The sequence below is a fragment of the Lepidochelys kempii genome, chromosome 4 (genome assembly GCF_965140265.1).
Source record: "Lepidochelys kempii isolate rLepKem1 chromosome 4, rLepKem1.hap2, whole genome shotgun sequence".
Lineage (NCBI taxonomy): Eukaryota > Metazoa > Chordata > Testudines > Cheloniidae > Lepidochelys > Lepidochelys kempii.
Window position 1 is genome coordinate 20653725 of NC_133259.1, and position 16502 is coordinate 20670226.

General features: G+C 40.0%; 1 protein-coding gene across 3 annotated transcripts in view; it reads left to right on the forward strand.

Moving 5' to 3' along the window:
• Window positions 1-15848, forward strand: part of MMRN1 (multimerin 1) — a 62404-nt gene extending 46556 nt beyond the window's left edge. For all 3 annotated transcript variants that reach the window (XM_073340687.1, XM_073340688.1, XM_073340689.1), the window contains 2 exons: window positions 2912-3058; window positions 4334-15848. In XM_073340687.1, coding sequence (XP_073196788.1) covers window positions 2912-3058; window positions 4334-4755 — 569 coding nt within the window. In that variant the 3' untranslated portion in view covers window positions 4756-15848. The remainder of the gene's footprint in view (window positions 1-2911; window positions 3059-4333) is intronic.
• Window positions 15849-16502: the final 654 nt, after the last annotated feature.

Consider the following 16502-nt stretch of genomic DNA (forward strand, 5'->3'; position numbering starts at 1 on the left):
GACAGTCACGGTTACTGAAAACCAAGCATTGAGAAATGACTTCTAAATGCCTTCCTCTTAAACCATTCCCAAATTAAATAATTGGACTCATGCCTCTCCATAAACAGGCCAGCTGCAATAATCTGTTCCATCAGATTAGTAAATATCTGATTTCTTTGTAAATAGCACCTCAGTGGATACTGACAGAGTTTCATTACTTGTGTGAAGATTTGTTTGTACCACAATCGGCAGAATATTCCCTAAAGAGAGACTGTGGCTGTGTGCCTTTACCAAGAGTAGCAGAACTCTGCCTTAATACTACATCTGTCCTCTGTCCCACTGTATGGCATGTAACTAGTAACCTTGTTTATCTTATCCTGTGCAGTTATTTCTGCCATTTAAACCTTTCATTTAACTATCCTTGCTGAGCCTCTCTTTCACTTACCTGTCCCAGTGACTTGTGAGGGCTTAAATAAAAAGAGATGAAATGCTGTGTTCAGAGACATTTCCCCAAGTGAAGTCTGTTTGCAACTTACTCCATTCAGAAGATGTGTATAGTATGGCGGTTGTGTTTAGGGATGTCATGGAGTGCTGAATGGTGCAAGGAGAAGGAAAGTATTTGGTGGCTTGACAGGGTCATAGTGAACTACAAGCACAGCACAGAGCCTACAGTGCTTTAGCAGATAGCTAGAGGATGAGCACCTCTGGGAAATTCCTCACTTTTTATGAAGAAAGAAAAGGAGTACGAGTGGCACCTTAGAGACTAACCAATTTATTTGAGCATAAGCTTTCGTGAGCTGAAGTGAGCTGTAGCTCACAAAAGCTTGTGCTCAAATAAATTGGTTAGTCTCTAAGGTGCCACTTGTACTCCTTTTCTTTTTGCGAATACAGACTAACACGGCTGCTACTCTGAAACCTGTCACTTTTTATGGATTATTTAATAACTTGGCTTGGTCGTCTCTAGGAATTGGAGGGCCAGATGCTCAGCTGCTGTAAATTGGTGTGACTCCATTGACTTATGCCAATTTATATCAGCTCAGGGTCTCTCTTGATGAGTTTAACTTCACTCTCCATGGTACACGTGTTCCTCTCTTTGCAGCCCTTTAACCAACCATCTCCTTCCCAATGCAGATTGCTTCACTGGCCTCTCCTCCTGGCTGCTTCATGGATATATGTGTTCCTTTTTGGTTGTCCCTGGCAGCTAGGCACAAACACAGGCCAGTTAACAGGCTGAGATACATTCAGCATCCCATGCACGCTGGGCTGTCCACGCAGAGGAGCTGGTGCTTTTGAACTGTGGCACAATCAGCCACTATCCATCCTTCCTTACATACAACAAAAGCAATTGTGAGAGTCTGAGAAATGTGAGTCAAGAGTCACTTCAATTAAATATAGAGCAAAGCGATTATCCAGGCAGGAGCAAACAAGTGCTTCATCTTCAGCTGCCCGTGTTGTGACTTTTGACACTGCAATCTTACATTGCTTTATTTCAAGCACTATTGTGACGGATGATACTCACTGTCGGGAAAAATTACATGAGATACACAAGAACCTTTTTGGTATTTCAGTCCATAAGTCTGATCAGTTTAAACTCAAGAGACATTGCAGAAACAGAAAAAAAGCTTTAACATTCTGTTCAGTGAAATAACATTCATCATATAAATAATGTGACTAAATGCAGTAGCACCTGAAATGGCTGTGCTGGAAACTAAAGGTACCTCATTCACAGTCATGGAGTTTATCTGTGAAAAGAGACAATACAACACTTCCCCTGGCAATCAGAGCTTTTCTGAAAGGACCTTTCATCTCCCAATGACCCCTTTAAATTTACCATCCTATTCTTACACACCTAGAAGTTGTCCAACTTGCTGCCTTTTCATAGGACTATACACAATTTCAGTTGCTGGACTCTGCTCTTAAGACCGGAGTCTGTTGTATAGTATGGCTGAGACCAATGCACCACAAATTACAGCAAAGAAAAATGTTCTCTATGATTTTTGGCTTTGATTGACCAGTATAACTGGGGAAGAAAAATTTGCAAGCTTCCCTGCTCAGAAAAGTACATAAGCCTTCAGGTGGTTTGGGAGCTCTTAATCTTTACCACTTTCCATTGAACAGTTTGAACCTTGTACATTCTTTAATTTCAGGGACAGATTTTCAAAGCAGCCTCTGTGGTAGCATGCCCAAAATTGCAGGCGCAAGGTTTTAAGTGAACAAATCATGATGTTCCAGAGCTCAGATGATATATCTTAGGGATTGCCTCTGTCCCTGTGCCATACCGCCACAACTTCAGGAGAATCCAAGATGAATCCTGTTGACTTTATAAGAGAGGGGCGGCTGGCAGAGCTCCAAGACATGGGAACTTGATGTCCATCTTGGTCCAGAATAACCCAAATTTGGTGACCTTTCCCAGTTCTGCTGCCACCTAATGGAGTGGTGGGTAATGAATGCCATCCCTGAGATAGCTTGCAGTGGATTGGTGGACAATGATTCAGGACCAGCAATGGGCCTACTTGCCATGGCCTAACTGCAGATTTGTTAGATGACCCTGGGCCATCCACCCACAGTAGGCAGGGTTGTAACATCTTCCATCTTATCTCATCTAGCCAATCTTTACAAGACATGTAGAGGTGTGGGGGGGTGTGAGTGAGTGAGAGAGAGAGAGAGAAAATGCTCCTGGAACTGGCTGCCTGGAGTGAAGATGTGCAGGTAGAATAGATTGACTGACTGATAGGGAAGGTCCTGCTCTGACTGAACACTCTCTGAAGTTGACTTTCACACACAAATTCAGAAGGGGAATTTCACCTGATTTTAGGTATGGATAAAAATGTTTTCCATGGCCCTAGTCAAGACCCAGTGGGCGTCATTGTAATTAACGTTGGTGAATATAGCGACCATGACAATTCAGGTTATTTTTTTCCCTTTAAAACAGGTGAGTACTTGGGCTGCACTAGCTCCCCCTGCGAGAATGGAGGAACCTGCATCAATGAAAAGCGGAGTTTTATTTGTGCTTGTCGCCACCCCTTTGGAGGAGTCAACTGCAGTAAGAAGTTGGTGGACGAAAATTCTGTGACTGTAGGTAAGTACAGTATTTAGCACGGCAACATACTAACGCATATGAGCGTTTTGCATCATGCACCAATCGGCCAGCATTTGCTAACATCATACACTGACTAAATATCTTGTGGCCCCCTCTAGAGACTGGTTCACAGAGGATAAGGGCCTACTACTGCTGCTACCAGTTAAAGTTACTCCTTTAGCTCAAGTAGAAGAGTCCTGCGCTTTAGCACTGAAGGACTTAATTCCTGTTGTTGACCCTATTTTAGCATGGCCCACATCACAAGGTTTAATTGGTCTGGGTCACAGAGCCAGCCACAAACCGAGAGAGCTCCGTGGTGGGTTGAGTAGACAGGTTACTGGGGAAGGTGTTAGAAATGTATTTGAACAAGCTGAGATGGAATTTTATTACACAATAGTGAAATCCCTTCACTGGGAAATGATGGGCCCAGCACTTCTTGGGGTGTGCTGTAAATCCCATTAGCTACTGCTGAGCCTGGGGCCAGATCCTCAGCCAGTCAATCAAATCAGAGGAATTACTAGGCCACCTAACGATCTGCACTCTGAAAGCCACATAAATGCTACTGGGAACAGGGAAAGCAGAAAATATATTTGTTCAGCCAAGCTTAAAAATAAATAAATACACATTTTACATCCAAGCCACATGAAATGTGATTTGAATGCTACTTGCAGCAGCTGTTTGGCTGCTTCTCATTCATGACTACATGTGAATAGTGAGTAAAATCATTTGTACAGTAGCAGGGATATTAGCGTGTATGCTCAGCTGGAATGGGAAAAAAACCCATACATACATTTTTATTTTCCCCCATTTGTTGTCAGGAGTGCTAAATCTCTCCCATATTTGTGTAGGGCCTGTGAGCACAATCCCTGGCTTCAGAACACCCATACACACTGTGTAAAGATTTGTGACACAGGGAAAGAAAGAGATCCTGCAGTGGGGGCAAGAGGAAAAAATAAAAGCTTTTCTTAATAATAATGCAGTACGGTCAACAGTGAAGTTCCCTTGCTGTTTCTGACATACAGCTTTTGTAGGTGCACTTGGCACTAATTGTGGAGGAAACTGCATTTTCTGCAGTGCATAGGGACTCATTTTGTTTCTATTCTAGCTGCTGAAGCTACTTGACGAGATGCCTTAAATGTTTCTACACTGTGTCTGTTTCAATTCCTACTTGAAACTCTGACATACAGTATGGGTCCTCTTTAATTATGCAACACATGGGGAGTGGGTTGGAAAGACCAAGAAACACATCTCAGAAATACTCTTTACTCTTTGCAGATTTTTCCAAAGGATCTTACAGATATGCACCTATGGTGGCTTTCTTTGCCTCTCACACCTATGGGATGACGACTCCTGGCCCCATCAGATTTAATAATCTGGATGTCAACTATGGATCTTCCTATGTCCCAGCAAGTGGAAAGTTCCGTGTTCCATATCTTGGGGTGTATGTTTTCGAGTACACCATTGCATCTTCCAGTCCTCGCGTCTCTGGCTATTTAGTGGTTGATGGAATAGACAAGCTCGCTTTCCAGTCTGAAAATGTCAACGGTAACAAGTACATTAACAGGGTAATAACTGGGCATGCTTTACTGGAGTTAAACTATGGTCAAGAAGTCTGGCTCAGACTGGCAACTGGCTCCATCCCAGCCAAGTATCCACCTGTCACTACATTTACTGGTTACTTGTTGTACCGTACATAAGTCAGCCATAAATGCAAAATACCACCTTTGAATGAAGCAGCCTGCAGAGTTATTTGTCTGTACCTTGAATTTCCTCCTCTCCTGCAAGGTAAATTCCATTGCATAACACTGAGTTTCTCTAAGAAAGATACTCCCATCCTGCAGGACAGGTGAAATTTCAGGAGTCCAGGGACCTGATTCTCCACAGCCTTGTTTCTCGTATAACCATTTACTCCTGTGACAAGAGAGTCCACAGGGGCTGTAATATGAAAATATCACCATCATAAGTGAGTGGAGAATTCTGATCTGATCATTTTTTGTGCTCACCTTGAATGGGTAAGAGTGCTTTTACAAGGCAGTGGAGAATCAGCCCCCAAGTCTGCATACGGTGGGTCAAATTTTGCCCTGATTTTTCCCTTTGCAACCCCATTCACTCCAGAGGTGTTGCATAGGATTTGCAGCTCAGAATTTGGGCTCCTCTTTAGCTTATTGCATCAAGTGAAAACTATGTGTATTTTCTTTTTGGCCTTATATGATTTGTGAATATCTTTGTATTTTAAGGCTACACTTAAATATTTTTCTATATTTTCTATTTTCTTCATAATTTTGTACATGGTTTTGTACATAAACAACATGGTAGTAAATAGCTCTTTACTAGAAAAAGGCATAACAAGATCTAATGGTTGGAAACTGATGCTAGACAAATTCAGACTGGAAATAAGGTGCAACATTTTAACAGTGAGGGTAATTGACTATTGGAAGAACTTAGCCAGGGAATTGGTAGATTTTCCATCACTGAGCTTTTAAATCAGGACTGGATATCTTTTAAAAATATATTCTATAGTGTACTATATGCTCAGGCAGAAGTTATGGGCTTGATACAGAAATTATTGCATAAGGTTCTTTGACCTGAGTGATGCAGGAGGTCAAACTAGAATTATCCCTTCTGGCCTTGAAATCTATGAATGAATATACAAGATTGTTTGTTTCTGCACATTATTCAAATTGATTGATTGTTAATGCAATCAAGATGGGTTCCTTCTGTATGAGCCATTCCAAGTTGATGTCATGTGATAAAGCAGCATAATATAAATTAGAACATGCATCCAAATGTCTGGTGGCACCAGTTTGAACATGTTATTGGTTTAAAAATTGCAGGCCTGATTCTCCACTGCCTGACACCATTTATAGTCACCTACACCAGTGCAAAGTGGGTGTAAAAAGCTATCAATGACATGAATGAACAGAGAACTCTGTACTGGCAGCATTTCGTGCCAATTGGCCTTTACTTTTCTCAGATGTGAATGTCTAAACAGGGTGCAAGGCACTGGGTATCAGACTCCTAATTGGACTTGTTTAAATAATTTCTTTCACTGCTGGATAATGGATCAGATCCCCAATTGCTATAAATCAGCACTGCTTCATTGATGTAAATGGAGCTACACCAGTATACAGCAGCTGAAAATCTGGTCCAACAAGTTTTGGATGCTCTCTAAGTTATATTGCTTTCATTTGCCAGGAACTTGTTTCTAAGAAAGTCACAAAACACCAGGTTTATTCTTAGTACTCATTGGTAGATATACCTGAAGCTTAAACAAGAAAGAAAGAAATGCACTGAAGTCAGGAGAAATACTTTGGAGTCCCATAATCTGAAAATATAGCCTAAAGCTAGGCAATCTATTCATAACTGCTTTTTTTTAGGAATTCAAGGTATTTGAATACTGCCTCCATTCAGGACTTGTGATTTTAATGAAGGTCAGTGGTTTTCTATGGAAGTAAAGGTAATGGACAGACACTTGTCCTTCCAAAAGGCTCTGACTCCCACACTTAGCAGGAACAAACATTATAGGCCAAATTTGCAAAGTCTGCTCTACCTTATGTCCTAACTGACCCTGATAGGGATCCTTCCCCCAGAAAATCCTCCCTTAAGAGTGTCAGTCAGCTAGCCCCCCCTAAACGTGCACAGTTATGTTTCCCGTGCAGTCGGGTGTTTACTTTAGATTAAAGAAAACAACACAACCAGAAAGAACAAAAATAAAGTTTCCATGAGAGAGGGCAGTGCATGTCTCCTCTGTAATATGCTGCATTAACCCTGCCTCAAAAATTGGCAGCTCCCCCTGCAGAGGGGGGCATTCTGTAGAAAGTTAAAGGTGCAGTGCACAGAAAGCAAAATAAGGAGAGTAACATGGCTACATTCATCACAAGCAGGATGGAGGTGTTCTTAGGGTGGTTAGGAGATAAGTTGATTCATCATATCCCCTGGCAGCATATGCCAGCAAGGAGATTCCTTGGAGCCTACACTGAAAATGGAGGCTGCTCTCAACTGATGAAAACCTCAAGGGAGAGCAGACAGTGATCTCACAATCTTTTCTAACCCTGGTTTATCACCAATGGGGAACAATAGGCTTGTTTGGGACTGAAAACATGCATCTCACTTACCACAGACCAGTCTGACCTACTGCATTTGTTTTTCCTCTGATTCCCATGTGATCTGAAAGCAAGAAAGCCCCTTCCTTTTTCTTTGCCTATATCAGTCAGATAGTTAACAAGTGAGGCACATGCTTTGCTCTGAAAAGCCTAGATTTAAAAATCTGAATTTCAAGGAGAAAAAAAGCCTCAATAACAGTGCATTTACTGGAGGCCTAAATCCACTAATGGTTTATTAATGGATCTCACCATGCATAAGTTGTCAGAAAGGTAACCTGCAGCTCGTTGACCGACACCCAAATAAGCAGAGTCACCAGTGTTGGGAACAAATGCAAACCACACTAGTGTAGTGGTTTTATAATCCTCTCTTCCGCTTGTATGAGACTAATCCTCAACACACCATGAACCTTGAATGTGTGTGCTCCAGCCCCTTCCTCCCCAGTGTACCGTATCTTTCTGTAAACACTTGACATCCCTGATTTGACACTAACTCATCCTACTCTCTCACTGAATTTTATCAAACGTACTGCCCACATTCCCAAATCCCACCCCTCCCCTTGTATGACTTTGTCATTTTAATAACGTATTTAGTCCTCTTTATTCCTGCTGTGGAGATGGCTAAATGGCGTGGAAATTACCCTGCAGATGAAATTCAAATGACCCACCAGAGATTGCATCTCTTTTTAATGTGACTTTCTTTGCCCTTGCTGCCCTTGCCACAAAATCCTTCAAGCTGGGTCTCCAGCTTCATAGGCACTAATTATATTCTCACAGCAGCCAGATTCTTGATAGGTCATCATGTTTTTCAAATTTTTCTGCCACAAAAATTCCAAACTCATTAGCTATGGACCAAGAACTCTGATTATATCCAGGCCTTGAGTAGCAATAAATTGGAAATCATCTTCCCTAGTAGCATTGTTGCTATTCCTATTGCACCGATAAAGGGGGAAAATAACTTTTTTTTTAAATACACAATAAGCTGAATCTCCTGGCAAGTATATATTGTGCATTAACTCACAATGATCTTTTCACTCATAAAACAAAGTAGAATTGCCTGTGTGTTCCTGTTAAAAACTTAAATGCAGTTTCTACAGCATGTGCATGTATCTGCCTCAGCCTTTAAAACTCATTTCTGGGCATCTGACGAAGTATATAAGCCACTTGATCTAATAAAACACATGATACTGAACATAACTGCGGATCAAAAAAATCAGTAAGACTACCCATTTTGCAGAAAAGATAGTGATAAATCAATCAATCTAGATTCTCATGTGACCCGATTAGAAATCGTCCCAAACGATGGCTCCAACAGCATTTTGACATCCCTTCCCCTTCATTTTAACTCTTTGATTTGTTTTCCCTGATGATACGGAGATACCCGGTTGCACATCTGAACATTAGTATCTCCCAAAAGCCCACATAAAGGATCACAAAGACTATCCCAAACCTTTATACAGTAGAGCGAACATTGGTCTCTTTATCTGGGTGACTCAATAACCATGGCAACATTATCTGGTTTGGCTTTGACAAGCCCATCCAATTTACTCTGGAGCTTGCATTATCATTTCCTCACCTACACAAACGTAGTTATCACTGAATGCATTCCCCCTCATATTTTTTATCATTCATGCTGAAATCTGCAGTTTTTTCGAGCAAACAGTGTATACCTTCTTCTGTAGTGGAACAAGCAGCGTTCCCCCAAGTCCTTTCCACCTCACTCCTCTATACGAGCCTCAAGAATCAGCACCTGAATCGCTGTCATGAATTGTAGATAGAAGAGTTATTGGCTTCCTTGCACTCCCGTCCTTTTCCTTTTGTTTATTTTTTGGCTGTGAAATCTCTTCTGTGGAAGCCTACATACTTTTGAAACTCCTATTACAGCCTTATCTGCATCTTTAGGATTCAACTATATGAGCAGGAGAGAGACATACTCCTGAAAGCCAAAAAGACAATTTTAGACTATTTCCAAAGGAACGTCACCCACAACAGTTTTTCGCAAGATCACAAAGTTGCAAGCATTTTGTTATCCTTATTAATTAAGTGCTGATACTGAGCTTGGCATTGTTCAAGACACAGACATGGACTCTGCCATGCTGAGCTTTATAATGTAAAATCAAACTCTCATTGACTGATCATATCCTGAGTGCATTACACAGTGACTGAGTAACTTCTGAGACTTGATTAACCTTTTCAGGGGTGTCAGATATACCAAAGCTAGGCTACTTGAGTCTATATTTTTCATCTAATCCTTAATGGATCAACTTCACACTTCTTTACCCATTCAGCCTATTGTTAGAATGCACAGGCCCTTTCATTGAACCAGGTGAAATCATTACCATTCTGGAGATCTATGAAGTACGTGGAAAAGGAGACTCTTCTTGTTTTGTTTGGGGGGGAAGCCTTTGTATTTGCTGAACCACATTAATTCAAGTCACTGTTTCAGTAATGTTCAATGAGAAATACTATGAATTTAACATTGCTGTATATTTAATGTGCACAGTGAAATCTTTTTTTCATTTTCTGTGTGAAAAATTGCCACTCATTCTTGAACTATAACAATAATGTGTGTTGTAAATGCCATTTTGTCTTCATGAGTAAGATCTAGTAAACCTTTGCCTTTAAATAGGGTTTCATTCTCAAAATGTTTAGGCAAGAAAATTCAATCTGCAATCTTGGTAATAAAATTGCTAAGAAATATATTATCGGCAGCATGTTCACTTTAAATGTACTTCAGTGCCCCAGTACACAATACTTAGACATTTGGGGTGGTTGCCTTACAGAAACACCAACCGTACATTCACATATTCCATATACCTAAGCAGAAATCCTTTTGAAAATCTTCTTGATGGCGGGTTGCTACGTTGTTATAAAGGATTCTTATCTTAGAAAATGCAACATACAAACAAAGCACAACCAAGGATGTGACTGTTTACAAATAGCATACAAGGCTTCCAGAAAGCTTGCGATTCAAATCTATGGGATTTGTACAAGTGCTTTCTCTGCAATGAACAAAAATTCTTTGTAAATACCATAAGTCTTTTGAAAGCTGTGTGAACACATTATTGAAGATCTGTACATTTCATATTGATGAAGATTTACCATGACGAGGGCTCGATTGTCTCAGATGAAATCACAGGTGTCTGACACTGAATATCTGTTAGAGTATTCTATCTTGTTATCTTGTTGCAAAGCCAGGAAAGATGGCAATTAAAAAATGGCTAAAATGATACACCTGTTTAGAGGGAGAATTATCCTTGGCTCTATCTGAACAATCTGACCTCTCTGCAAATTGCCTTACCGGGGGGGAGGAAATGAGTTAGTACTGGTTTACTTATTGCTTTTTATCATGAAAGGTAAAAACATACATGTGCATTTGTTGTTTATGATTAGTGTCTGTCAAAGAATGTGCCATTACCTGCTTATACTTACAAAAGACAGCATTAAGCCTCAGAACACAGGAGTGGATTCTCAGTGGGTCGAGAGCTGCAAGGATCTCGTTGACTTCCAGGATGTAGCCCAAAATGTATATGTTTAACCACCCCCTTTAACACTGTATGCCCCAGAGACCTGAACAATAGTGCAGTTTGTCCATAGATACCCATTGACATATACAGAAAACACAGGAGAAACAGAAAATATGTTTGGCTGAAAATTAAAGAGTATATTTCCATGTTGTGGACGCAGCTTTTTCCATCAAAAAATCATTTCAATAGAAAATTCCCAACCAAAATTCCTAGTCATCAGCGTTATGAAAAGACTTTCGTCATTAGTACTATTAGATACCGTATTAATCTGAAACACTGCCCAATCTCCTCCCAATCCAACTACATGTAATTCTACCCTACCCACTATCCTTATCCTTTTCCCCAAACTCCCCTGACTTGATCCCCGTCTTGAATTTCCTTACTGGGTTTGAGTATAATCAGCCTTGGTACCTTCCCATGTTTCCTCTCCCAACTCTTAACTCTCTTTCCTTGATTGCTAGATGCCCTTAACTTGAGTAATATAATTCTGGGATGACTGTCAGTCTCTGCTGAGCAGGGGTTGGATATCCTATTCAAATATGCACATCAGTGTGTTGCCCTAAGATCTGAACTGCCACTTCCCCTCAGTCACATGGTGCAATACTCCAGTGTATGTTCCTTAGGTTAGGGAACTCCATTCAACAGATCAGCCCGCCTGGGGGTGGCAGACTGACTTTAAACCTGCTGAATGCTTTGATGCCAGTATCACCTAAGAAAACACCTGTCTGTGAGAGAATAGATACTTTCCTGAACTGATCAGAATCTGAAGTGGTCCAGATTCAGATGGTGGAGGCTGTTTTTAAAGAATCAGTTTATTCACTTTTGTGCCTACATTTTTTAGAACCACAAAATAGCCAACAGTTTCCATCTCATAATATGGATTCAGCTGTGTTAACTGCAATGACTATAGGGATCAGTCCTGCTCCCACTGTAATCAATAGCAAAACTCTAGTAGCTTTCATGGGAGAAAGGTTGGACCCACAGGTTTCTAATCTGTGTTGAGACATATATTCCTACACAAATATTTAGCCTCTTTTACTACTTCTGTTACGCTTGGTTTGGTCCATTTCTCAGGCACAAGTGGAAAGAGCTGGTGACAATTACTTTTTTCAATCACCTGATTGATTTACATTTCTCAGGTTGGAAGCAGATGGAGTTCCTAGCCTACTCTGAATAGAAGCTGCTCAGAATGGGACTGATTCTCCATTGTCTTGCACTAGGTACAGTCAGTTCCTTTTGTGTAAAGTGAGTGCAAAGCAAGTATATAAGAATACCATTATGGTTTGCTAGTGTGTTTTACTCCACTTTGCACAGGTGACTTCCTGAAATGACCCTTCCAGTGACCGTTGCTGAGAACATGCTGGCGCAGCAAAGTCTGAAATTTTCTTTGGATACGAAAATATTAGACATAGTATACAAATATATTGGTGAGATCCTTACAGATTTCAAGACATACTACTGGATTGCCAACGGGTGATCAATAACAGAGTGGAGGCGACAGGAAATAAAGTGGAGGGTGATGTTGGAATGTCAGTGGCAGAATGAGTCAGTTGGCAATGAGGTTGAAAGAAGGAAAGCGGCTAAATTCTTTACCGACAAACTTTTCTTATTCAGCATAAATTGAAAATCCAGCATTTATCATATCATTTGTCTATTATCTAAACTGAGTTTTTCCACTTGCCCAGATAGATGGTTAAGGAGATGCATGAACAACAGGATCTGCTAGTCTGGACTATCATTGGGGAGAGGAGAATTTGAGGGGGAAAGGGTTACAATTATTTCAACAAACCCAGATCAGGCATTTTTTCTGAGAGCAGGCATGTGACACAGTAAGGAATATAGTGTCCCACTGCTGCATGAAAGATATATAGAGTTAACTGCTATTCCAGCTACTGTGATTTAAGTGAATAAATCTCTGGTGTGCTAGTTAGCAAAAAGATCTCCTATTTACCTAGGACAGAATTTGAATGAAAAGAAAATGGATACATAACATATGGACTTAGAAGCTTAAATAAAATATAAAAGGGAGACAGTCTTGCTACCTGTCCATAAAAAAATTGATCTCAGAATGAAGAATTAAGTAGGTTTATGAAACTTGCTGGGGAGAATACTGAAGGGAATAGAGGAAGAGTAGAGCTGGGTGGGAAGTAATATGTGACTTCCACTGTTCCTGAAAAGATCCGTGGATGACTAAGCATTCACAGTAGAAGGGTCCAAGCGATGGAACCCACTCCCTCTCAAGGCACATCAGTCTTATTTAGCAGCGTGCAGGGCATAGCATAAGCTGTGGCCTCGAACCTGCAAGAACTTATGTACATGTGTAACTTTAGTATGGTTAATAGCCCCACTTATGTTCATGTGTAAGAATTTGCATAGTTGGGGTCTGTGTTATGCCTTTTCCTGATTATTGCTGGTAGCCAGGAATAGAGCTGATCAAAACATGTGCACACAAACACACACACACACAAAACAAATTGTGAAAAAGTCAAAATTGTATTAATTTCACAGGGTTTGAAAATTACCCATTTTGTGGGGATTGTTTTGAAATAATTTAAATGGAAAATGTTATTGACTTGTTTATCAAAATGGTTTTTGAATTTGTTTCCATACAGAAAAATGGATTTCAATAACAATTTCAAAATGATTTATTTTTGAAAAACAGTTCTTACAAGAGAATAATTCTGATAACTATTTTAATAAAAAATATAGTCATTTACATCTTAAAAATAGCATGAAAATCCATTGAAAGCAAAACAATGTTGAAAATTTTTCACTAAAAAGTCGGGGGGGAGGGGGTTTCAAATGCCATTTTTTTAGCCAACAACAGTAAAAATGTTCAAAAATTTCCAACCAGCTGAAGTCAGGAGGTAGGATGTTTTATTCTGCCTGCCCACTATATACAGGCGTCTTTTTAAAAAAATCTTTCAGAACCAGGGTAATACGGTGACAGGTACCAATGAACATTTATGAATAAATATAAAATGTATGTGAACAGCTCTATCTTCCATATGTAGGAGATCTATGCAGAATGACTACAATGTCTTATGTCGCGAGTACTTTAGCTTGGTGATGCTAAAAAGACTGCCCTATGTGTACAGATTTAAAACAAAGGTCTGGAAAGCATATGGTTGCAGAAGGAACTAATGTATTACAGACACACACACAGGGTGTGAATATCTGCACATTTAAAAATGTGGGGAAATCACACTGTACATAGATTCCATAGAATGTGCATGAAATCCTGACCCCTTTGAAGTCAATGGGAGTTTTGCCACTTACTTCAATTTCGGCAAGTTTTCACGCTTATGCCTTCAGCACTGGGCTTCTCTACGCATTGTGCCACTTCGCTCTGAAGCCCTATACGAAGGAAATCATGAGAAGCGTGAGTTCCGCATCTACAGTCAGATTGAGTGTGGCTGAATAAAGAAAGGATGCTGAATCAGAGCCTCAGTTTCACCAGCTATAAAATGTGGATAATAATATTTATCTACATACCTGGAGTATTATCAGAATTATTTAATTAAATCACTTTCAAGGTGAATAGTACTAGACTGGCACTGAGCAGTACTCTGTCCTGATGGTAATGTTGTATGTCACTCTTTGTTTGCTTTTACCTTTTTAAACTGGCTCATTTTTATTTCCTAAGCATTGAGGAAAAATAAAAGGAAAGGTCCGGGGGGGGACGGGACTGATGACTCAGGACAATATTTTAACAACCACAAAATTGCTACTTTTCTTTGGAAGATTATTTTAAAAAGCACTGACAAGGACAACAAAATTATGAAGTTGCTCCCCAGCTAACAACCTTAATGAGAAATTTCTGTCTGGGTTTTGATCTTCCCACAGCATGATTACTGCTCTTTGCAGAGCTGCATTACCAGTCATGTGCTCATGTATGCTGATAACAGCATGCTGCCATGCCTTACGTTGCTCAATCTGTCTGTTGAGTGTGATGGAACTGATCATGGGAGCTCATCTCTCCATGAGCCTCGATATTGCCTGTTAGTAGTTTTAGTCTCTTAGTTAGTGCATTATACGCAGTTCCTTGCATGTAAGATGCTTTTTTCTGCCAGTTCAGTACAAAGGTGCTGTGAAGTCCCACAAGGCTCCATCCTTAAACCAACACTGTTCTGAGTCCACAGCTTTCTCTCAGTATTCTGGAGCCCAATTTTCAGTCATTGTTATGCTGCTGATACACAGGTTTATTTATCAACCTCCCAGGGAAGCTATTTCAAATTTGATTTGAGTACCTCAGTGATATTTTAGTCTGGGATGTCTGAAAATCTCCTGAAGTTAAAGTGTGAGGAGTATCTTTCTCCACCATCTAAATACTGTTTTGCATTTCTTTTCAACAGTCTGGGGGCCATTTTGAGTGGTAAATGTGAGTTTCATCTCAAAAACACCACTGAGATGGTATACACCAGCATATAACAAGAAGTTTTGTCTCAAGAAGTTAAGTAGTTCATTCATAATGTGTGGATTTTTTTTCGCCAAGGATGTATCTGGACTCTCTCATCTTAATTCCTGCCAGAAATGAAGTGTTGAGCTCCTTCTCAAAGGTGCTGATGGCCCTTAACTCTTCTCAGACCATACTGTGCTCTCAGATACAGTGATCTAAATCCACCCAGATTTAGACCAGTGTAACTGAAAGAAGAATCTAGCCAACTGATTTCAAAGGGAATTGAGGGTGCTCAACAGCTAGGAGACAACAATCGCACCCCATAGAATCAGTCCACAAACACACAATACATGTCAAGCAAGAGTGTCCAAAGAGAACATGATGGGCCACATTCTCTGCAGATGGAAAATAACTTCAATAGAGCCATGCTGCCCCATACCAATGGAGAATCTGGCCCTGTGTTCCTTCCTGGCTAAAAGTATTTTTTGCGAAATAATCTATCCGATAAGGTTCTATTTATTTATGATGAAAAAGCAGACACAAATACAGTTAAACAATTTTGTTTCTCTCTCTGGGATCTTTCTTCCATGGGGAGACATTATCTTTCATTGGCACTGAGTCCTTTGACTTTTTGGAATTGAAAAAGAGAGGGCTCAACACTGTGGACCAAATTCTGCGATATTTATTTGATGAAAATTCTCATTACACTTAGTGGAGATTTGCGGTAGTAAAGATTGCAGAATTTGGCTCAAACAAAAGAAGGCTTATCACTGCAAAAGAAAAGGAACCAGCTAATATCAGAAGCACAAATGAGCCATTTCTGAAAAATTCTATTACTGATGGATCACTTGGTGATTACCTGTTCTATTCAGAAAAAACAACGAGGAGTCTTTGTGGCACCTTAGCGACTATTCATTCCCTCGGGGGCACCTGGCATTGGCCACTGTCGGAAGACCAGATACTGGGCTAGATGGACCTTTGGTTTGACCCAGTATGGCTGTTCTTATGGAAAATATTCACAAATGAAATAAAATTTAAAAAAACCCATTGAAGTAAGAGACTTTACATTTCCTCATTAATTCAGAAAAACAAACTGAGTTAATTAAAGCTTTCCAAGTTTCAAAGTATTTTTGCTCAAAATTTCAGTTGTACAAAGATTAATGTTAAGCCATTTCCAAGAAAATTCCACGAAATGTTATTTTCATGCCCCATTCACCTGTATGAAGGCTCCCAAATTCTGCCAAATCTGCCTGTAACTATTTAGCACATGATGCAGAAGGTCTAGTTGAAAAATTTTAAATCAACTGACTCATTTAATCCACACTCATTCTAATTGAAAGCATGAAATGAAACTCTCTGTACCATTTTGAAAATTATACCTACTTGTGAAATTCTGTGATTTTCTTTATGAATATGAT